The sequence below is a fragment of the Pristis pectinata genome, chromosome 2 (genome assembly GCF_009764475.1).
Source record: "Pristis pectinata isolate sPriPec2 chromosome 2, sPriPec2.1.pri, whole genome shotgun sequence".
In the NCBI taxonomy this organism is placed as follows: Eukaryota; Metazoa; Chordata; class Chondrichthyes; order Rhinopristiformes; family Pristidae; genus Pristis; species Pristis pectinata.
In genome coordinates, this window is record NC_067406.1 from 130,186,494 (window position 1) to 130,210,040 (window position 23,547).

Below are 23,547 nucleotides of genomic sequence, written 5' to 3' on the forward strand. Positions count from 1 at the left end.
ACCAAACAGTGAGCCTTTTGAAACCTTACAATACTTTGAATGAAAGTGGAAGCTTGGTTCGGTAATAAAATTCAAACCATTATGTGAGATTATGATGAGCATTTAATTCCAATGACATATTTTACAGATGTTCACTGATTAATTAATGTTTTTTTTTCTCAGCTCCAATCACAGAATTGAACTCTCCGTGTTGACAGCAATTTCCCTGTTGCTGATCTTCATTTTGGTTCAGAGGACATGTTCCTTTGTTTCCAAAGCAGCACTGGCACTGGGGCTGGTGGGAATCTACTGCTATCGTGCTGCAGTTGGAAATGTAGTTTTTCCTTGGAAGCCAGATAAACATGATGTTTCCAAGTAAGTAGTTTGGCAGCAAGTATTTGCTATGTGTTTGTTGAGCCTTGTGTGCTAATTTAATGTGTTTTAAATAATAAATTAGCCATGTCCAATCGTAAAATGTAGAGCATTATATGTAGCCTTTCATCATAACGGGTAGATGTTTTAGGTTGCATTTGTTTATTTCCAGTATTGTAGAATTATCAGGATATTGAAAAGGTACAATTTGCATGATGAGTCAATATTCCACATCAAAATTAGGTGCATTTGTGTTGAGAATTATTTCTGTACTCATTTCTCTTGTATACTGGCCAGCATTGTGTGTAGCCTTACAATCAGTTTTACTGAGTTATAATGACTTACATCTGCATGTACTCTTACAGACAACTCGAGAACAAAGACATTGAGGCCACTGAGTTGATAGTAATTTTTTTCTCTAACTCTCTTATAGGTCCAACCCCTAGAGATAGTGATTCATAGGTTGACAATGTTGATTTAGAGAAATTATAAAATTCTTGTTTGGAAATTAATTATCTAGGCAGCTGCTGGTCAGTACATAAGTAAATGGGTTGACCATTTAAAAAAAAATACGGTTCTGGAGGTGTAGCAGTTTACGAGAGCAGGTTTAGAAAAAGATGCACAGTACGCACACGGGATCTTACCTCTAAGGATGATGAGCAGAAGACTTAAAGTTTGTCTTTGAGCATCCTTTTTAAAAAAAAAACAATTTGAAGTTGTATTGTAAGAAAGAATAATGCAAACATTTAACAAAGAAAGACAAATATTAAGGGGATGGAAATTAATACCCTTAAAAAAAAAAGGGGATTGATGTGGAGTGGCACGGGACAATTGACGTACTCTGGCAGCGTAGGATTGTTTTGTGGAGTGAGAGATGGTGTAACTGAATAATCAGGTGTTGGTCGTGGGAATACTAACCAAGGAGAACATTTTGCTGTTTATAGGGTGTCATCGTCGATCAGAACAGGCAGAAGTGATCTTTCTGCTTAATAGCCCTTTTGTAGGGCAGCAGTTTCAATTATTTGGCACTCCTTCATTTAAAACTGCTTTGTGGTGCTGTACCATAAAGCAGCATATGCAGTTTGTTAATTCCAGCACTATTACACAGTTTAAAAACCAAGTTTCTGTCCAAAAATGTAGGGCAAAATATATAAAGGCATGGAAAATGTCTCAAAACACAAAGCAATCTGGGTTGAGTTAATAGGGCATTAGAGTGAGTGAAATTGTGGTTCATTAATGGAGCATGTCATCAAAGGCTAGGATTCTTCCTACCCTGTACAGATAACCTGACAAACCAAGTTTCTAATGGGAAGGGGGCTGCTGGTTGGATGGTAACTGGAGATTTCACTCTTCCGAGCTGGTACCCTGTACAGTTTTAGTTTGGTAAAATCCTTTGCTAATTCTATATTGCCACGTTTCAGCTCTGTCCATCTTCACCAAACTCTGTGTCTGAATAAGAATCTTCTAACCTTAAGAGGGTATCTTTTCTGTATTGGATAATCAGATAGCATCTATGATTTCTCAATTTTTTGAATAGAGAAAAACTTAATACTGGTTTTGCATAATCAAAGACCCCACCCACTCCAGTCATTCTCTCTTCTCTTCCTGCCACATCCCCCCCCACCCCCCAAAAAGTCAGGCATAAGATACAAAAGGCTGAAAGCACGTACCACCAGGCTCAAGGACAGCTTCTATCCCGCTGTTATAAGACTATTGAATGGTCCCCTTGTACGATAAGATGGATTTTTGACCTCACAATCAGCCTTGTCATGGCTTTGCACCTCATCGTCTGCCTGCACTGCCCTTTCTCTGTAACTGTAACATTTTATTTTGCATTCTGTTATTGCTTTTCACTTGTACTAGTTCAATGTACTGATGTGATGAAATGATCTGTATGGATGGCATGCAAAACAAAAGTTTTTCACTGCACCTCGGTACATGTGACAATAATAAACCAATTTACCGATTTGTGTGTTGGCTATCCACCTGCTCAAAAAAAAAACTGAACTGGCATTGACAAATTGTTAATGATTAGAAGTTTCTATCTGTCATCATTTTATTATACAATTGTGTAAAAATGGGATATGGCACTTCTATAATGTATAGTTGATAAACATAACCATTTATTTGTATTTTCTTTGTTAGGGGAATAATTGAAGCACGTTTTGTTTACGTATTTATCCTTGGCATACTCTTCACGGGAGTTAAAGACCTTTTGAAATCTGGAGTTGTTTCTTCTGACACAGTGACGAACGGTAGGGGACTCTGGGAAATATACAATGGACTTGTGCTCTTGGCTGCATTGCTCCTTCGCCCTCACAACTTGCCAGTGTTGTTGTTCATCCTTGTGGTTCAAATGATTTTGACCAAATTTATATGGAGGACATTGGGTTATGATGCAGCACAAATTACCATCATATATTACTGGTTTGGCCAGGCCTTCTTTTACTTTCAGGTACCTTTTCTTCATTATCTTATTAATGTTTATTTCATTATTTATGTTTTGTAGCATAATTTGATGAGTAGATATTCAAGCGAAGCTGGGTATCTTAATTTCTTAATGATTTGGGAAAATAAGATAATTTATTGTTGGTAGGTGATCTTTGGGGAGAAAAATATCAGGAAGATTCATTAACTGCAACAGCAGTCTCAGACTTCCAATGCTTCAAATAACAAGGCTTCAGGTTCAAACCTCAAGAATAAAATTTTTCAAGCTCTGTCCATTCTCCTGATTATTTAATAAGACCCCACCCATTATCAGTAAAATTCTGATAATACACTATCTGATGGTTTGGCATCCGACTCACCAGGCAATGTCTCGTGCACTCCTTCCATTCACTGGGGCCCTGGTTCCTGCACTGCCTTTAAACTTATTTGGTTTACTGGAAAATTTATTATGAAACTCTAATATCAAAAAAAGTTGATTTTAAAAAGTGTTTTGTGGTGTTAACAGATATAATATCCAATAGTGTGGAATATATGCTAGTCCTGTTCCACCAAAGCCCCAAGTCACACAGCATGGAAACGGGCCCTTCCGTCCAACTGGTCCATGCTGACCAAGGTAGTCCCATTATGGCATTTGGCCCACATCTCTCTAAATATTTCCTAGACAGATACCTGTCTAAGTCTTTTAAATATTGTTAATGTACCTGCCTCCACCACTTCCTCTGGCAGCTCATTCCATATACAGACCACCCTCTGGGTGAAAAAGTTGCCTCTCAGGGTTTTATTAATTTTCTCCTGCCTCACCTCAAACCTATGTCCTCCAGTTCAGGTTTGGGGGGGGGGGTGGTGGTGGGGGTGAGAACTGCCATATTATCAGAGCTTTTCTGCAGTGGTTTAATGGATTCATAAAAACCTGATGGAAGTGGTTTCTTATCCAAAGATACTAAATGGGTTCCAGGTTTGCATCCCTTCAATGCTAAGGATTTCCGTTTGTTCCTGTAATGATCCATTCTTTCGTAGATTTATTACAAATGATACAAACAACATACAGGATTATCAGTCTTTATTTTTTGCATAGTGCTCCTTGCTTTATAGAGGTGGCATTTTTAATACCCTTTTGTTAAACACATTCCATAACCTTTACCCCTAGCTTACCTCAAGTTCTATTAGCTCATCATTCCACTGATTATTCCCATCTATGATGATAGTAGCTATAGCCACAAAATATCCTGCAATGGCTTCTCTTCTCATTCCCACATCATTAGTTCTGTTGTTACTGAAGGATCTAATTGCTAATCTACCTGCTTGTAGATTAGCAACAACATCCAAAAGCACCACGTAAGTTTCCACAAGTATGTTGGTGTAACACAGCTTTGCACCACCACAACCACTCCTGACCCCTATGTTGTCTCTAAATTATCAAACTGCTCATCCAATAAACTGCACTGAAGGAGCCTCCCCCAAACTAAATATTGTCACAGCTTTGTTCCCTGGCCATCTCTTTGCTTCTGAAATTAAACTACGTTTGGTGAATCTATCCATTAATCAGCTCGTGTGCTGAACATTGTCTGAACCCCTTATACATGCCTTTTGTTGTTTCTGGGCTTTTCCAGCAAACTCTTGCTGCCTTCCCTCATTCTGTAGACTTGAAGTCAACCAAAATTCTACTGCCCATATCCTTGGACTCACCAAGTATCTTCACCAAACATTTCTGTGTTTTCTGAGTAATTGGCTTGCAGTTAAGCAAGCCAATTTGATTTTTAAAATTCAAATCTTTGTTTTAAATCCTTCCGAGGCTTTGCGCCATCTTCCTCTTGTATTCCGTTCCACATTGTCTCCCGCATTCTGTGTCCTTTACTCTTGATTCGTACAAACTTGTATCATCTCGCTTTCCAAAGAGTTGTTGACTGCCATAGTGTCTGGATAGGAGCTTTGTGGGCTTACCCCGGTCATTCTCTTCTCCACCCTTCCATCTAGCAGAAGATAGAAAAGCTTCAAAACAAGCACCACTAGGCTCAAGGACAGCTTCTATCCTGCTGTTTTAAGACTCTTGAACAATAAAGATGAACTCTTGATCTCTCAATCTACCTCTTCGTGGCCCTTGCACCTTATTTGTCTACCTGAACTGTACTCTCTGTGTACCTGTAACACTATATTCTGCATTCTGTTATTGCTTTTCCCTTTTGTAGTACCTCTATGTACTTATATTTGGAACAATTGGAATTATGTGGGGATGGCATGCCAAACTTTTTTTTCACTATCTCTGTACATGTGACAATAATAAACCAATGACCAACTGTGACTTTCAATGGCTGATCTGACTTTTGGGCTTTTTCCAGAATGTGATGCTTGCATGATCTAGAAAACAAATTTCTTTGTTGCAAAACTAGTTTTCAATTCAAAATAGATTTACCCACTTTCCCCAAAGGCTTCAGTTTCTTGCTGGCCCACATTCTATATTTTTCTAATATGATCTGCCGGCAATTTTCATTTTGTTTAATGTTACACATGTGAATATAGAAAATCTTCCATTCATTCTTTGTATCAGATTGTAATCAAAACTCCAACTTCAAATGTGGCATATTTCAAAAGATTTTGACCATGGAGTGCTTGGCTCCTCTGCATGTTACACTTCTCAGTTGATGCTGTGATCAGCTATTATATAATTTAGTGCACTGAAAGTCTATAGTTTTTCCTCTTGGCTTGCCCTATCCTAAGCTTAATGCTACAGACTGGAACTCTTTTGTGTTTGTATCTTGTATTCACTAATAACTTTTACTTCCTGTTGAATTTTGGAACTGATAAGTCTCTGTTCTTATTCTCTTTTGTTCATAATATTCTTTCAAAATGAAAGTATGTGAAAATACTTCAGTATTTTTTGATACTTGTTTTGTATCAACTTTATGACCATGGTGGTTCACAGTAGTTTAAAATAAAAAGGCATGGTTTTGTATGGAAGTTGATACTTGAATCATATTTGCTAAAATGAAAATATTAATTATCTACAGGGAAATTCAAATAGCATTGCAACTGTGGATATATCGGCTGGTTTTGTGGGTTTTGAGAACTATGTTGAGCTACCAGCAATCTTCCTTACAATATATGCCACTTATATAGGTCCTCTGCTGTGGGCTGTGCACCTAACCTGTTGCATGAGCTCGGAAAGAAGCAGGTAATGACTTAGTTGGTTTCTTTGCATTGATGAGAAATGAGCATCACTTCCCCCATTTACTTAGCTTTCACTTGTAAATAGAACTTTACAGGCATCCAAATCTAGTAGTCAATTTTGAATGTTGTCTTTTGTTATAGTATTTGTATTAATCATTTTGAAATTGGTTTAACTTAAATGTGTAGTAATGAAAAGGTTGAATTTTACATACTATAACCGCCTTCATTGGTGCTATTTTCCCTTTGTAATGAATCCATGGAGCATTTAAAAATGCTTTTGTACCTACACTATTCTGTTCATTTACAATTTTATTAGTAAAAATACCTTAAAGGTCACTAATGGGAGAGGACATTTGATCTATATAGATGGCATTCATTATCTACTTGGAAAATATTTTCATTGTTGATCATTACTTAGTGAGTAGGATCTTGCTGAAGGAGAAATCCTCCACTGATAAGGGAATTACTGAATAGTGGTGGTTGGAATTAAATCCTCATCATTAATGTCCTTTTAATGTTCTTGCTGGAGCTTATTGAGAACCATCTTCAAACAGCGGCTTCAGTTTAATTGTAAACATTTGCACACTAGTACTTATCATTACATTTAGATGTAGTCTAGACTACAAGTTTCATCCATTATGGTTTTGTAATTTGCTGTGTGCTTTAGCTCTTTTGACATCCATGAATTTCACTTGTAGAACAAGTTGAGGATGTATCATTATGAAAATACTTTGATATTTCTGTTATCTCATGTCTTTTGTATTTGGGATCAGAGCTCAATGATTTTTCATGTTGTAATTTAAGTTCCTGCCAGCAAAGGAAAACAAATACTTATTATAAAACGAGGTGCAGTTTAAGTTAACTGTTCCACTTTTAGAAATGACTTAGTTCAGATGTTGAACATTCTAACACTTTCTGTTCTGGCAGGTATTCTTCTGCTGCAGTGGGACACAGCTGTTACTGTTTTATTCTGTTACGGGCAATTCCAGCATCAGTTTACGTTATTCTAATTACCTCTCTACGTTATCATCTATTTATCTGGAGTGTTTTCTCTCCAAAATTGCTCTATGAAAGTACGCACACATTTGTAACAGGAGCAGTGTGTGTCATGTTCACAGCAATGGATCAAAAAAGAATGTTGAAAACTTAATCTTAAAAGTGGTATTGAACTGAATTTGTTTTTCAGACATCTTATGTAACAATTGTTGTAAAGGAAAATTATTGAATTGATGTGATGCAAATGAAATCTCCATCACTTTTTTGCTGTTTTTATAATTCATGAATGCTCCCGTGAGCTTGGTGGGGGAGTGGAAGAATGGTTAGTAGTAGGTGGAGTTTGTCTTTGGTGGCATAAAATGAACAGGAACTAATTAGTCTACACTACCTTTCTTTAATCACAATTCTTGATTTTGTTTTCATCTGGTCACAATGATAGCAAGTTGGATGGCCTCCTTCCATGCTGTAAAGTCCACCTTGAGCCTGTGTCACACTCATCTGTCTTCTCCCCATGGCCCTGCAATTCTTTCCTTTTGGATACCCTCCCAGTTTTTGAATGCTACAATTGAATTGTCTCCACTACTACCCCTGTTGGTGTACTTTATTTATGTTGGTGCAAAACTGACTGGTAATGAGCTGTTGACCATTCATGCTGCCATCAAAGATTGGTTTCATGCTTATAGAACGGTGTACTTCTTTGCTGAAACATTTGAATTGAATCTGTTCGGGCATTGTTTTCCAAATGAGCCACCAAGTTTGATTTACTCTCTTGATTATTTCTGAGGCCCTTTATATATTTTCTTGAAAGAGGAAGCCTAATTTAAAATGATGGATTCTGCTCTGACAGCTTGATGCAGAGAATTCCACATACTAAGCATTCTGTAATCTCCCTCTTAATCTGAATAATGACAGATTTGTGTCTGAGATTATAGCAATTACTTTTTAATGTTTCTCAAAAGATTTCTTAAGTCATTTTTATTGGTTTATCATAAGAATGTAATTCAGAATCATTTGATAAAATTTGCCAGTCATTATTATTTTGATGGGCCCTGTTGCCTCTAGTGTTAGCTGTTGCTCATTTAACGGTGACCAAATAGTTGTGGGTTCAAGTCCAACTTTGGAGATTTGAGTCTATGACAAAGGCTGATGCTGTGCAATACTGAGGGAGCATTGTACAGTTGATGCTGTCAGACTGAGGTGAAAAGTTGGTGGAAAACAGAAATACTTCAAGAAAGATTCAATAATGTCTCAAAAAGCCCACTGTAAACATAAACCCACCCTCTGTCTTTCTTCGAAAGTGAACATTTTGAATGGACTCGCATGAAATCCAAGGGCAGCAGATTATTTCTGCAGATTTGATAGTAGTACGATGAGCTGTATTTTCCAGATGCTGAAACGAGCAGATGGACTGCACTGACCTGTAGTCCGATTCTGTTTACATTTTTTAAAAGTGAATTTTAGATATTCTTTTCAAATACTGTCTTCAGACGAGATTGTGGGAATTATGGTGGACTTATTGAAAAAACACATCTTAACTATATGTTCCTTGAATCTTCTAGTTGATGACACCAAAATTAGTTGATCTATTTTTCAAAGCAAGGGAATAAAGTGACATTTTTCAGAATTACTGTGTGGTTTCTTCACATGCCTACTATTAATGCCACTGATATGAATTGACAATGAGATATTACTCATTAAAAAGCACATTAGCCAATTTCAGTAAAACACCAAGCACATTATGTCAGATGCCTTGCCAATCAATTTGTTTTCATAAATTGGCTCACATCTTCAAGAGCATACAACTGCATCTACATTGGAGCCAACAAAGAAGACGTTGCTGCCTTTGCTGAAAGATTATAAATTAAACTTTGTAAGACAAGTGACAAGATCTGTTCTATGGCAAGGGTGACTGGAAGCTTGCAAATCCTGCAGTATAAGGTGAAAGGCTTTACCATATTTCAGTGGTAATCAAAGAATAAACTTGAAGGTCTGGTCCTGACTAGCAGTTTTCCTATCTTCTAAAGCAGGGGATCTTCACATTTGTGGTGAGTTACATAAAATATCTGGGACATAGACCAGTTAACACTCAACTTTAGTTTTATCAATATGACACTCAATTTGAAGTTTACAAATTCATTAAAACTTTATATCTTGAAAATTAGCAGCATAAATTAACCATACTGTTAAGGTACATGCATATAAGGCTTGTTTCCATAACATACATGGTATATTCAAGTGGAGGAGTTGATTTTTTTTTAACCTGACACGGTGATGTTAGTATGGAGAATAGGTGATATCTCTTTCCACCTGAATTCAAGGCTTCTGGATAATTTTGTCTTGAATATTTATATCAACTGGCTCAAATCTCACCTCGATCTTGCTCTCACTAATTTTGGTTTTTGAAGTTCTGGCCTATACGTTGGATAACTCAAATCTGTAGTGCTATCTGTCTGCAAAAGCAGCAATTCCTGTACTGTGGTAATCAAAGTTTAATAACCTACAGCCACTACAGAAATAACCTATTTTTTAAAAATGGAAAACTCAATTTTATCAATCATTGTGATACAAGTGACATGTTGAATGGCTTCACTTTGACTGTTTGAATTGATTGACTCCACTACTAAGTGCTCAAGATAGCTTTAAGTTAACAAACCATCTGACATGCCAATTTTGAGACATGCTGCATCTGATGTTTTGCTTCATTTTTAAGGAAATTTTTCACTACTACCCATCTCTATGAGAAACCTGCATAATGCACTCTGGGGGAAGGCATGATTCCTGACCTGTGCTTTTGTTCTTCGAAAAAGTGACACACACTGATCAATGTCAACCACGCCCATTCCACTGCACAATTTTCTGGAGCAGAATCCCCACCAATAGCTGTTCTGGTGAGAAAACCCTGTTAGACAACGATTCTACTTAATCTGAAAGTCTGTAGCTCCCCCTACCACCACCAAATCTGTCAATAGAGGGAGAGCACATGTGTTAGCTGACTTTTTCTAGAGCAGAATTCAATACTGATTGAAAAGGGGCTGACACAAAATCAAATGCTATGGGTCCTACAAGGAAAAGGCATTCTTGACATTGTCCAACAATAACTGTAGACTATAAAGTCACTGGTAGGAGCTTAGAAGTTAGTATGATGTTCGTTGGAAAAATGCATTGTTTAGTTAAGCATCCATGTGAGCTTTGTCCCCCAACAAAGCTGTTATGAATAGCCTTCCCCTTGGCATCTACTGGGAAAGTAGAATGTTATCATCAACTCATCAGCTCCTTTGTGCTCTGTGAATTATCTGGTACCACATCCTTCCTGATGTTATCTGACTGCCCAGGTGATGATATTTGAATTGATAGATGGTTGATTGAGGCAAGAGGTGAGATCAAAGGGGTTGGGTTGGTTGAGTACATGGAGACACAAGAGACTGCAGATGCTGGAAATCTGGAGCAGCACACAAAAAGCTAGAGGAACTCAGTGGGTCAGGCAGCATCTATGGAAGGAAATGGACAGTCCACATTTTGGGTCAAGACCTTTCATCGGGACTAGAAAGAAAAAGGAGAGAAAGCCAGTATAAAAATCTTTATTCTCCCTTTATTCTATTTATTATCTATTATCTATCCATTATCTTTGGCATCACTTGGTGAGGAAGAACTGCATCTCTTCTTGTGTGTAATCATCATTTTCCACCTCCTGTGTCATGTTGGTGTGATTATTTTATAAGAACATACAAGAATGGCTGGATATTTTATCCTTTGTATTTGCGAGATGGAGAACGGTATAAAAGTTTCTGCGTATCTGCCAAGCCATGGGAATGTCACAATGATTGACTAGAATTCTGCCATTGACAAGCAGCATTCATTCTCCCACTCATTACTCATCTCCCACAGTAACATGTATTCCATCAAGTCAGTGGCCTGAATGGCTCTCTATAGTCAATGATATCTCCTTAAATCCTCTTTCTTTCACTGGCATTGTGTGTAGGCTTCTTCTCTAACAGGAAATCGGTTTTAAGTAACATTTGATATTCATCATCAAGGTAGCACTAGACAGCCAAACTAATAGATCTATTAAATTGGACGAAGGAACTTTCAGAGTGCAGATGAAGACTTTGTTATGCAGTTGTTAATATGAAACAATGAATTTTGAACCTTGAGGATGTATGGCATATTGATGAAAACTTCTAATACCCATTTAGGATCCTGGTACTGTGAGATGTAGCACTCAAGTATTGATGTTTTCTTCCATGGGCGCTCAGTAATTTGTCCTTGGATTTAATCTTAGAGGGTTTTCACAAATAGTAAATGCAAGAATCATCAGCAGCATCTATGGAGAGAGAAACTGTTAACATTTCAGGTCGATATCCTGTCAGCAGAACTGAAGAATACTGAAGATGAAGAGGTATGGACCAAGGAAAAGGGTGCTTGGGTAAAGGATAACAGGGCAAATGTGAAACCAGGTAAGAAACACAAACAAATCATATATTTTTATTTTACAGTCAAGTCACTGCAAATTATTATTTAGTCTAATTTTGATAACAAAAAAGTGCTTTCTGTCTTGCTCCCATTTCCTCAGCTTCAGAAGAAGGTCTCTCTCAAGAAGGCAATGGCAATTTGGGCTACAAACATTTCACTCCCATTGCCAATGTTACGCCAACGCCAGCCTGGCATGGATGTAATTCAGACAGGCAGTTTTCTCGTCTAAGATACACGACTCATGTATTCTTATGGAATGAGAATGTGGAGCTATCTATCCAACTTAAACAGATGAATTGGAATGATTGTTACATTGGGAGATGGCTCTAAAGCCTTCCTGTCAGAAGGTAAAATGTTATGCAACTTCCAAAATATTGTGCTGTCCATGACGAGACATTTATTGTATGGTTTAAGGCTTCTCAATCACTTGTCATTTCAGTTCTGTAACTTAGAATCAAATTCAGCTGAGGGATGTTTTATCATGGACATAAATACTTGAATTCTGACAGTAACAGTGGAGATTCTAGTTGCAAGTTATGACATTAAAAGGAAACAAAGGTTTGCACATGAAGTGCCTTTCACAACCTCAAGAGATCCCAATGTGCTGCACAGCCATAGAATTCTTTTAGATGCATTTATATCTATTGTAATGCAGGAAATAGCAGTCAATTTGCAACCACCAAGCTCCCGTAAATAGCAAGGTGCTAATGACTAGATAGTCTGATTTTTTGGTGATGTTGATTTGGGAATGAATCTTGTTCCAAGAACCTGGGAATAAACCCTGTGCTCTTCTTCAAAGTTCTGAGAGAGCAGACAGTGCCTTGGTTTAACGGCTCATGTGAAAAGCAATGTAACAGTCCTTCAGTGCTGTCTGAAATGTTAAATTAGAATTTTGAGTTCAAGTCTCTGGAGGGGGTGGGGGCAACATAGTGTCTTCTGAATCTGAGGCAAGAGTGTTATTGATGCATTTAGCAATAGAAGTTTGTCAATTCTTTCATCCTGTTAATTTACAATACAACAGAGACTGTACTTCAAGAAAATACTCTATTGTCTGTAAAGTGCTTTGGAATCTTCTTTAAGTAGTGAACGGTACCATATAAATGCAAGTCTTTCTTTCTCTCTGATTACAGACACAGCCATAAGGTGTACAAGAATAATCTTGTGAATCTCCCTTAGATTCTTTCTGTAGGGAAGCATGTTGTCTCACTGTGATGACAAGACTCCAATCAGGAACTCACTGTGGGAAATTTGCAACCCACATTCTAACACTTACACAATGTGTCAGAGCCTCAATTTGCATGGTTATAATGGTCTGTTTTTATAAGGGTATGTCGCCTTGGCAATAGATCCTCTGAAACAAGACGATCTGAACAGTAAAGAATGTGATGATATAATGGGTGAAGTATTATCAGAGACCCACCTTAATGAAAGTTAATTCTCAGCATTTATTATTTTTATAAATTACAAATATTTGTTTTCTTCTTTGGCAGTCCCTTGGGATTGAGGATAACTTGCTTCCACTCAATCTCTGTGGGTTCTGAGGTGGCTGATGAGGTCAATGTGGGACATGCAGATTCTGCTACAGGCGGCCCAGAGGTACTTAATGAGGTGGATGGCTAGGGAGGCGGTTCATTGATTATGGACAAAAGATTCCCACAGGTCAGTAGGGATGTTCTTCAATGGAGCTTTGAGGACATCCTTGATTCTGTTCCTATTCCTACCTGCTAATCTCTTTCTGCAGAATTTGGAGTATCTGTTCTGCTGAAGGCATGTGAATCACTTGACTGCCCAAAACCAGCTTAATGTTATTAGAGCTTTAATGCTAGGAATGTTGGCCAGGGAGAGGACACTGAGGTTGGTTTGTTTATCCTGACACTGGATTTGGATGATTTTGCAGAGACAGTATATTGATGATATTTCTCCAGTGTTTTTGGATGACTGCTAAAGGTAGTCCATGTCTCAGAAGGATTCAGGAGGCTAGAGAACACAGTTGCCCGGTGGACCATGACCTTTGTGACAGGGTTGAGGTTTTGATCTTTAAACACTCTATTCCTCAGATGCCCAAAAGCTGTGCTGGTACAATGAAGGCAGTGGTGAATTTCATCATTACTGACTGCCCTCACTGAGAGGTAGCTCCTAAGATTTTGCGAATGGTCTATGTTTTCCTGGCTCTAGTCCTGGACATTTCTTGTTGGAGAATATTGTTGAATGGGGATGAGGGGGGAGGGGTCAAGGTTGGTATTGCACCTTTGTTATGTGGATTTTAAGTGCTAAGATGTGAATGAGTCAACAACAAAGCTTGGCCGCAATAGATACACCAATGCAAAAATCATTGGTATATGGCAGCTCGATGACTTGAAGTTCGGGTTCTGGAGTCAAGACAATACAAGTTAAACGATTTTCCTGTTGTTCTGTAGATGAACACCATTCTAGCCTCCACATTCAATGGATGATGCTTCACAACTTCCATCATCTTCAACAAGATTTCACCAGCAAAAACTCATCTTCCCCTCAACTTTTTAATAAAGTCCATTATACCATGCTCACCAACCATGTCCCTTCTTACAGCACTTTCCCATAAGAGATGCAACACAGGTCCTTCTATTTCTTTCTTTCCCATCATTTAAGGACCCAAACTGACCTTTCAGGTGAGGCAACAATTCCATTGCATTTCTTCCAATCAAGTATACAGCATTTGGTGCTCAGTGTTGTCTCCTCTACACTGGAGAAACCACTGGGTGACTGCTTTGTGGAGTTCAGTCAGCATCTATTATTTGTTAGACTGTCTGTTGCCTAGTGGTTAGCGTAACACCATTACAGCACCAGTGACCCGGGTTCAATTCCGGCCACTGTCTGTAAGGAGTTTGTACGTTCTCCCCGTGTCTGTGTGGGTTTCCTCCCACATTCCAAAGACATACGGGTTAGGAAGTTGTGGGCATGCTATGTTGATGCCGGGAGCGTGGCGACACTTGCGGGCTGCCCCCAGAACACTCTACGCAAAAGATGCATTTCACTGTGTGTTTTGATGTACATGTGACTAATAAAGAGATCTGATATTAACACAACCAGTTGCTGCAACTAAACTTGTATCTCTTCATGGATCTTGTCTCTTCTATATAAAAAAATAAGAAATAGAAGAAGTCAATCATTTAGCCCCTCAGGTGTGTTTCACTATTCAATAAGTCACAGCTTATCTTATACCTCAGTTTCACTTTTCTCCCAAACCTACATCCCTTTATTCTCTTAGGATGTGAAAGTTCAGCAGTCTCTGTCATGGATATATTCAATGACTTGAGCCTCCATAGCCCTCTTGGGTAGATAATTGTGGGGGAAGGAATTGCTTCTCATCTCAGTCAACCCTTTATTTTCATGACCCTGGTTCGAGACTCTCCAGCAGGGCAAACATCAACCCTCCACCTATTCTATCAAATACCAAGAGTATTTTGTATATCTCAATGAGATCACCTCTCATTCTTCTAAACTCTGGAAAGTACGGACCAGGCTGCTTGACTTTTTCCCTGCTTGAAAATACAGAGCAGGAACACAAAGTTCCACAGTTTGGATCTTAAAGTGCCCTCACAATGTAGATTATCACAATAACCTATGAAATAACTTTTGGAATTAAGGATAGCAAAAGAAAGAGAGGCACCACGGAAAGATAATACTGGGAATAATGTGAATTATGATCAAATTGGGGAAAGAATAATGAATAAATAAGAAATAAAAAGGGACACATTTTGGAATAAGAGGGAAAAGCTGAAATAAATACTTTTCTTAAATCTCTGACAATTTACCACCAGCAGGAATGAGAATCCAGAGTTTTTTTTTATAAGGTATCTTTATTAGTCACACACAGTGAAATGCATCTTTGCATAGTGTTCTGGGGGCAGCCTGCAAGTGTCACCACGCTTCCGACGCCAACATAACATGCCCATGACTTCCTAACCTGTACATCTTTGGAATATGGGAGGAAACCAGAGCACCTGGAGGAAACCCACGCATTCACAGGGAGAACATACAGTAGCAGGAATTGAACTGGGTCGCTGGAGCTGTAATAGTGTCATGCTAACCGCTAAACTACCATGCCTGCCTATAAAAGATGTGTCAGAAGTTATATGGTGTATTGTCCTTCATCAATCAGGGAATTGAATTTAGGAGCCGGGAGGTATTGTTGCAGCTATATAGGTCCCTGGTCAGACCCCACTTGGAGTACTGTGCTCAGTTCTGGTCGCCTCACTACAGGAAAGATGTGGAAGCCATTGAGAGGGTGCAGAGGAGATTTACAAGGATGCTGCCTGGGATGCGGAGCATGCCTTATGAAAGCAGGTTGAGGGAACTCAGCCTTTCTCCTTGGAGAGACGGAGGATGAGGGGGGACCTGATGGAGGTGTATAAGATGATGAGAGGTATTGATAGGGTAGATAGTCAGAGGCTTTTCCCCAGGGCTGAATTGGTGGCCACAAGAGGACATAGGTTTAAGGTGCTGGGGAGTAGATATAGAGATGTCAGGGGTAAGTTTTTTACTCAGAGAGTGGTGAGTGCGTGGAATGGGCTGCCGGAAATGGTGGTGGAGGCTGATACGATAGGGTCTTTCAAGAGACTGTTAGATCGGTATATGGAGCTGAGTAAAATAGAGGGCTATGGGTAAGCCTAGTAATTTCTAGGGTAGGGACATGTTCAGCACAGCTTTGTGGGCAGAAGGGCCTGAATTGTGCTGTCATTGTTCTATGTTCTAAGTGGGATTCGAACCCACACCTCCAGTCAGAGACCAGAACACCCGCACCGCACAGGGAAGGACCGCGTCCTTGAGTCTGGCGCCTTAGACCACTCGGCCATCCTGACAGCTTCAGTGCTGAAGTTGACAGGGCAGAAAAGAATGAGTGGCATTGCAGAAAAATACATCATGTTATACAAGGACAATAATAAACAGTAAACACTGGAAATGCTCAGCAGAAAAGAGAAACAAAGCTAACATTTCATGTCTTCCACCTGAAATGTTAACTGTTCCTCTTTCCACAGATTCTGTCCAACCTGCTGAGTATTTCTAGCATTTCTTGTATTGATTTCAGATTTCCACCTGCAAATTTAAAAAATTTTCATTAGGAAAAATTGTCCAACAATTTGCAACTCACAGTGCATCTCTCCACTCTTTCCCCCCCCCCCCCCCTTTGTTGTAGAAGTTACCCATTAATAATGCCAGACACATTAAACTCACTGTTATTGTGCCAACTAATTCTGACCCACCCATTCTTGCAGGTCCTTTGAGACCAATTAATTGGTCACTACTGCCACCATCTGGAGCATTTCTAGCTTTGCAACATTTAATTATTCATTGCTGATTCCTTCAATTGTACCTGTTAACACTTTTAAGGTTTCTTCACCTTTGTTTAAATGCAGCCATTAAATTGTATCAAATAATGAACATTTCAGGTATCATACGTGGCACGTTAAGCAGTATGTTATCTTTTTGAGAGGCACGGTAGTGTAACTTATACAATGAGATGGACTATGACCTCACGATCTACCTTACTGTGACCTTGCACCTTATTGCACTGCACTTTCTCTGTAGCTGTGACACTTTACTTTGTACTGTTAATGTTTTTACCTGTACTACATCAATGCACTCTGTACTAACTCAATGTAACTGCACTGTGTAATGAATTGACCTGTACGATCGGTTTGTAAGACAAGCTTTTCACTGTACCTTGGTACAAGTGACAATAATAAACCAATACCAATTAACGGTATTACAGCGCCAGCGACCCGGGTTCAATTCCGGCCACTGTCTGTAAGGAGTTTGTACATTCTCCCCATGTCTGCGTGGGTTTCCTCCGGGTGCTCCGGTTTCCTCCCACATTCCAAAGACGTACAGGTTAGGAAGTTGTGGGCATGCTACGTTGGCGCCAGAAGCGTGGCGACACTTGCGGGCTGCCCCCAGAACACTCCATGCAAAAAATGCATTTCACTGTGTGTTTCAATGTACATGTGACTAATAAAGATATCTGATCTTATCAAAAGTTATTTGGATTGTGCACTTGATATAGTGTAAATGTGACAAATTTACATTTGTGATGTAGAACACAGAACAGGCCCTTCAGCCCATGATATCTGCAGCGAACATATCCAGAATCCAAAATCTATCTAGAATCCAAAAAAAGAGTCATATTCTAAGATAAAAGACAAAAATACCCTTGTAAACATTGTAGGGTTTCTCTACGAAAAACAATATCACCCTAACTTGGTTTTCTGTACGGTATTCTCAAAATATTATAAAATCACCAATTTTATTAAGTAATGAGATTAATTTGATTGTGAATGGTGAACAGTGATGAAAATCAGTGCAGTATTATTGGTATTAGTATTAGTTTATTATTGTCACCTGTACTGAGGTACAGTGAAAAACTTGTATTGCATATCGATCGTACAGGTCAATTCATTACACAGTGCAGTTACATTGAGTTAGTACAGAGTGCATTGAGGTAGTACAGGTTAAAAGAATAACAGTTGAGAGTAAAGTGTCACAGCTACAGAGAAAGTGCAGTGCAATAAGGTGCAAGGTAGATCGTGAGGTCATAGTCCATCTCATTGTATAAGGGAACCGTTCAATAGTTTTATCACAGTGGGGTAGAAGCTGTCCTTAAGTCTGGCGGTACATGCCCTCAGGCTCCTGTATCTTCTACCCGACGGAAGAGAGAATGATCCACGTGCGTGTGATTATACTGGCTGCTTCGCCAAGGCAGTGAGAGGTAAAGACAGAGTCCAAGGAGGGGAGGCTGGTTTCCATGACACGCTGGGCTGTGTCCACAACTCTCTGCAGTTTCTTGCGGTCCTGGGCATAGGTGCTTTCTATGGTGCATCGATAAAAGTTGGTGAGTGTCAAAGGGGACGTACCGAATTTCTTTAGCCTCCTGAGGAAGTAGAGGTGCTGGTGAGCTTTCTTGGCTGTGGCATCTATGTGTTTAGACCAGGACAGGCTATTGGTGATGTTCACTCCCAGGAACTTGAAGCTCTCAGCCCTTTGGACCTCAGCACCATTGATGTAGACAGGTGCATGTACACCGCCCCCTTTCCTGAAATCAATGACCAGCTCTTTTGTTTTGTTGACATTGAGGGAAAAGTTGTTGTCATGAAACCATGCCACTAATTTCTCTATCTCATTCCTGTACTTTGACTCATCACTGTTTGAGATACGGCCTACAACAGTGGTATCATCTGCAAACTTGTAGATGGAGTTAGAGCAGAATCTGGCCACATAGTCATGCGTATATAGGGAGTCGAGTAGAGGGCTGAGGACACAGCCTTGTGGGGCACCAGTATTGAGAATAATCATGCCGGAGGTATTGCTGCCTATCCTCACTGATTGCGGTCTGTTGGTTAGAAAGTCAAGGATCCAGTTATAGAGGGAGGTGTTGAGTCCTAGGTCTTTTAATCAGTTAATAAAAATACTTGCTATAAAGCATCTTTCACAACTTCAGTAAGTTTCAAAGCATGCCACAAGGAATGAGGCTTAGTCACTGTTGTAAAGTGGGAAACACAGCAGCCAATTTGGGCACAGCAAACTTCCCCCAGCAACAATGTGAAATGACACAATGTACTATACTGTTTTAGTGATGTTGATCGAGGGACACGTTTCTGGCTGACACACTGGGAATAACCTAGTCTTCATTGAAATAGGAGCATGAAATGTACTCCACCTCTGTTTAATATCTCAGATCACCTCTGAGATATTAAATCCTCTGAGATGTTAACACCCAGGAACTTGAAGCTGCTCACCCTTTCCACCGCTGACCCCTCAATGAAGACTGGTGTGTGTTCTTCCGACTTTCCTTTCCTGAAGTCCATAACTGCTCTGCCCAGGACTGCAAGAAACTGCAGAGTTGTGGATACAGCCCAGCGTATCACGGACACGAGCCTCCCCCCCTTGGCCTCTGTCTTTACCTCTCGCTGCCTTGGTGAAGCAGCCAGCACAATCAAAGACCCCACCCACCCGGGTCATTCTCTCTTCTCTCTTCTCTCCTCTTCCATCGGGTAGAAGATACAGGAGCCTGAAGGCACATACCACCAGACTTAAGGCCAGCTACTTCCCCACTGTGATAAGACTATTGAACGGTTCCCTTATATGATAAGATGGACTCTGACCTCACGATCTACCTTGTTGTGACCTTGCACCTTATTGCACTGCACTTTCTCTGTAGCTGTGACACTTTACTCTGTACTGTTATTGTTTTTACCTGTACTACCTCAATGCACTCTGTAATAAATTGATCTGTACGATCTGTATGCAAGACAAGTTTTTCACTGTACCTCGGTACAAGTGACAATAGTAAACCGATACCATTTCCTTGTTCTTGTGGACATTGAGAGCAAGATTGTTATTGCAACACCACTCAACCAGCCGTTCCATCTCACTCCTGTATGCCTCCTCATCACCATCTGAGATTCTGCCAACAACAGTGGTGTCATCAGCGAATTTATAGATGGCGTTAGAACTGAGCCTAACCACACAGTCACGTGCAGAGAGAACAGAGCAGTGGGCTAAGCACACATCCTTGAGGTGCGCCTGTGTTGATCGTCAGCGAGATGTTACCACTGACCAGCACTTAATTAATATCTTAATTAGCTCATTTCCAGTACGTCCATACAATATCTGACACTCAATTTTCAGCACCTTCTGAGGCAATATGTTGAAGGCTCCATTTTCTCCACTTCCAATGCAATAATTGGTCTGCTACAATCCAGCTTCTCCCAGTGCAATATCTCACACTGCTCCTCCCCCCACTGCAACACCTGATTGGCCTCTTGCCTGCTCATCGCAGTGCAAGATCTCACTCATCCCATACTGTGCAATATCTGAAACAAAAACAGAAAATGCTGGAAATACTCAGCAGGTCAGACAGCATCCATGGAAAGAGAAATAGAGTTAAAATTTCAGGTCATAGGCTTCATCTGAACTGGAAAAGAGAGAAAAAATATTAATTTTAAATTACAGATAAGGAAGAGGGGGTGGGGGAGGTGAATAGGACAAAGGGAAACTCTGTGGTAGGTTGACGTCCAGAGTTGTTAAGGGATGAGTTGTTAATGGCGAGTAGAAGGTGACAAAGAAGTGTGATTTGTTTCACGCAGAATTCATGGAATGCCAATGAAGGGAAAAACTGAGCCTCTTTGTTTCTCTTGCCATTAGCAAACTTCTCTGTCACCATCTGTCTAACCATTCCCTCCTCCCATCTTTTCTGCAACTTAGAATTCTTTCCCAGTTCTAATGAGATCTTTGATCTGAAAGTGCAACTCTTTCTCTTTCCGCTCAATCCTTCCCGTGCAATGCCCCTCCCCTCCCTCACCCTGTGCAATGCCCCTCCGCTCCCTCACCCTGTGCAATGTCCCTCCAGCCCCCTCCCCTCCAATGCCCCTCCCCTCCCTCACCCTGTGCAATGCCCCTCCTCTCTTCCCGTGCAATACCCCTCCCCTCCCTCACCCTGTGCAATGCCCCTCCTCTCTCCCCGTGAAATGTCCCTCCAGCCCCCTCCCCTCCAATGCCCCTCCCCGTGCAATGCTCTTCCCCTCACTCTCCCCGAGCAATGCCCCCTCCCTCTCCGCATTCAATGTCTCCCCGCGCAATGCTTTTCCCCTCCCTCCCCTCTCCCCGTGCAAAGCCCTTCTCCCTATGCAATGCCCCTCCCCGGGAGATCTGCACTGTACCGGTGCCACAGTAAGTGCGCAGGCGCGGTGGGACTGGTAAAGATGAGGCTGCGCTCGTCGCTGTTCGGCTGCTGCGGCCTCCTGCTGCAGCTCTTCGGAATGGCCGTCTTCCTGCGCGGCTTCTTCCCCTTGCCGGCCAAGTCTTCGGGCGCCAAGGCCAAGGCGTCGGACGTGCCGGCGGAGCCAGCCGGAGGTAACGGCGGGGGAAGAGGCCCCGGGCCTGCTGCAGGCGGGAGGGCGGCCCCTCGTCTCCCGGGGCCGGTGAGGCGGGGACTGCGGGGAGGCATTTTCTCCAGTGTCCCGGTCGGGAATCCACAGACCGCCGCTCTCTTCCTGCCTTGTACTTGCCCTCTACCCCTGCCCTCCCAAGTGACCCTGTTTGGGAGGGGGTGGTGGGTTGGGCGTGGCGGAGTGGTAGGTTGGGGTAGGTGGTGGGGGCGGGGGGTTGGGTTGGGGGAGTGGGTTGGGGGGCGGTGTGTTGGGCTTGGGGGGTAGGTTGGGGTGGGGGCAGTGGGTCGGGGTAGGGTGTTGGGGGATTGGTTTGGGCTAGGGGGTTAGGCTGGGCTGGGCTGAGGCGGTGCGTCGGCAGGGTTGGGGGCGTAATAAGCAAAGTACCTGCTGCCTGTGCTCCACTGTCCTAGGACAGTCCCGCAAACCTTTGCATATTGCGTGAGCTTCAGCAATGCCTGGGGTCGGAGGGGTCCGCTGACCATGGGAATCCTTGCCTTCATATCAGCCCATTCATGTTAATAGGCTAAACACGCTGGAGAAACTCAGCAGGTCAGGCAGCATCCATGGAGGGAAATAAATAGTCGATGTTTCGGGCCGAGACCATCAGGACTGGAAGGGATGATCATAGAACATTACAGCATAGTACAGGCCCTTCGGCCCACAATGTTGTGTCGACATTTTATCCTGTTCTATCTAACCCTTCCCTCCCACATAGCTCCCCATTTCTCTATCATTCATGTGTTGATCTAAGAGTCTCCTAAATGTCCCTCATGTATCTGCCCCCACAACTTCTGCTGGCAGTGCATTCCACACACCCACCACTCTGTGTGTGGGGGAAAAAACTTACCCCTTACATCCCCCTTATCTTTCTCCAATCACCTTAAAGTTATGTCCCCTTGTGTTAGCCATTGTCACCCTGGGAAAAAGTGACTGTCCACTTGATCTATGCCTTTCATCATCTTGTACACCTCTATCAAGTCACCTCTCATCCTCCTCCTCTCCAAAGAGAAAAGCCCTAGCTCACTCAACCTATCCTCATAAGATATGCTCTCCAATCCAGATGAAAGGTCCCAGCCAGAAACATCGATGGTTTATTTCCCTCCATAGATGCTGCCTGACCTGCCGAGTTCCTCTAGCACTGTGTGTTGCTCCAGATTCCAGCATTTGAAGAATTTCTTGTGTCTCCATGTTAATAGGCTGGAGTTTTGTGTATACTGGCTGTCCCTCGGGTTATGAACGCCCGACTTATGGACACCCCTTTGTACAAACGAGCTCCCATGATACTAAATTCAAAAGTCCAACGTAGGTACACGTACAAATGGCAGAACTGTTTATTTTCTCTCTTCACTTCATAGTTCTTTCAATTAGTCTTGTGCATTTTTAATGCCATTCTTTATGGTACTCTGGAGGTATGGTTAACATTGCAAGTGGTATTTTTTGTATCTTCAAACTTATGCACTGAATCGATTTATGGACATCTATAAAAATGGAACCTGGTCATCACCATGGGATGGCCTGTATTTGGAGGATCGTCAGCTTACCTTGCATTGTTTTGTTCATATGTTAATTTGCTTGACAATCCAAGTTCTTTCCCTTGTTGGGTAGCAGAAAAAACAATTTGTCATTATTATTTTAAAAAAAACTTATGTTTCATCCAGTTAATGTTATTTATTGATGACATAATGTAGGGAAAAAACAATTATTTTCAGTAGAGTTGAAGAATGTCTTCACAGATACTGAGTGGCCTCCTGAATAGCACACTAAGACTCTGTAGTTCCAAATGGATTTTTTAGTTAATTCATTTTTGTGGGGGGAAGTGATCAAGGCCACCCCTTATTGTCCTTCAATATTCCCTTACTGTGGTGAGGCAGCATCTTGAACTCTGCAGACTTTCTTCTGGAGGTAATCTCCTAGTGCTGTGGGACCTGGAATTCCAGGATTTCCACCGTTGATGTTGAAACACTAGTGGTATATGATGGTGTGCAATTTAGAGGGGAATCTTCAGATGGTGGTGTTCCCATGGGCTTCCTGCACTCGTCCTTGGTGATGGATGTTGTGGATATGAGAGGTGCTGCTGAGATAGCTCAGATGAGTAAATGCAGCACTGCTCACGATGAGTGAACAGTAAGGGATAAGGGTGCTCAGTTTTGGGTGAACCAATGCATGCAGGGGTTGGAAGGCTAACAAAAAA

At 41.2% G+C, this 23,547-nt stretch overlaps 1 protein-coding gene across 26 annotated transcripts in view; it reads left to right on the forward strand.

Annotated features, from left to right (window-relative positions):
- pigg (phosphatidylinositol glycan anchor biosynthesis class G) overlaps positions 1 to 23,547 on the forward strand; it is a 74,106-nt gene that overhangs the window by 26,939 nt on the left and 23,620 nt on the right. For 2 of the 26 annotated variants that reach the window (XM_052034611.1, XM_052034497.1), the window contains exons 10-13: positions 163 to 354; positions 2,497 to 2,806; positions 5,805 to 5,968; positions 6,892 to 8,584. The exons of 14 other annotated variants lie outside the window; for them this stretch is intronic. In XM_052034611.1, coding sequence (XP_051890571.1) covers positions 163 to 354; positions 2,497 to 2,806; positions 5,805 to 5,968; positions 6,892 to 7,114 — 889 coding nt within the window. In that variant the 3' untranslated portion in view covers positions 7,115 to 8,584. Of the gene's footprint in view, positions 1 to 162; positions 355 to 2,496; positions 2,807 to 4,776; positions 5,760 to 5,804; positions 5,969 to 6,891; positions 8,585 to 11,330; positions 11,362 to 12,937; positions 13,090 to 21,151; positions 21,319 to 23,547 lie in introns of those variants that run through there. 10 more of the 26 variants (XM_052034677.1, XM_052034641.1, XM_052034593.1 and 7 more) reach the window with 10 other exon arrangements.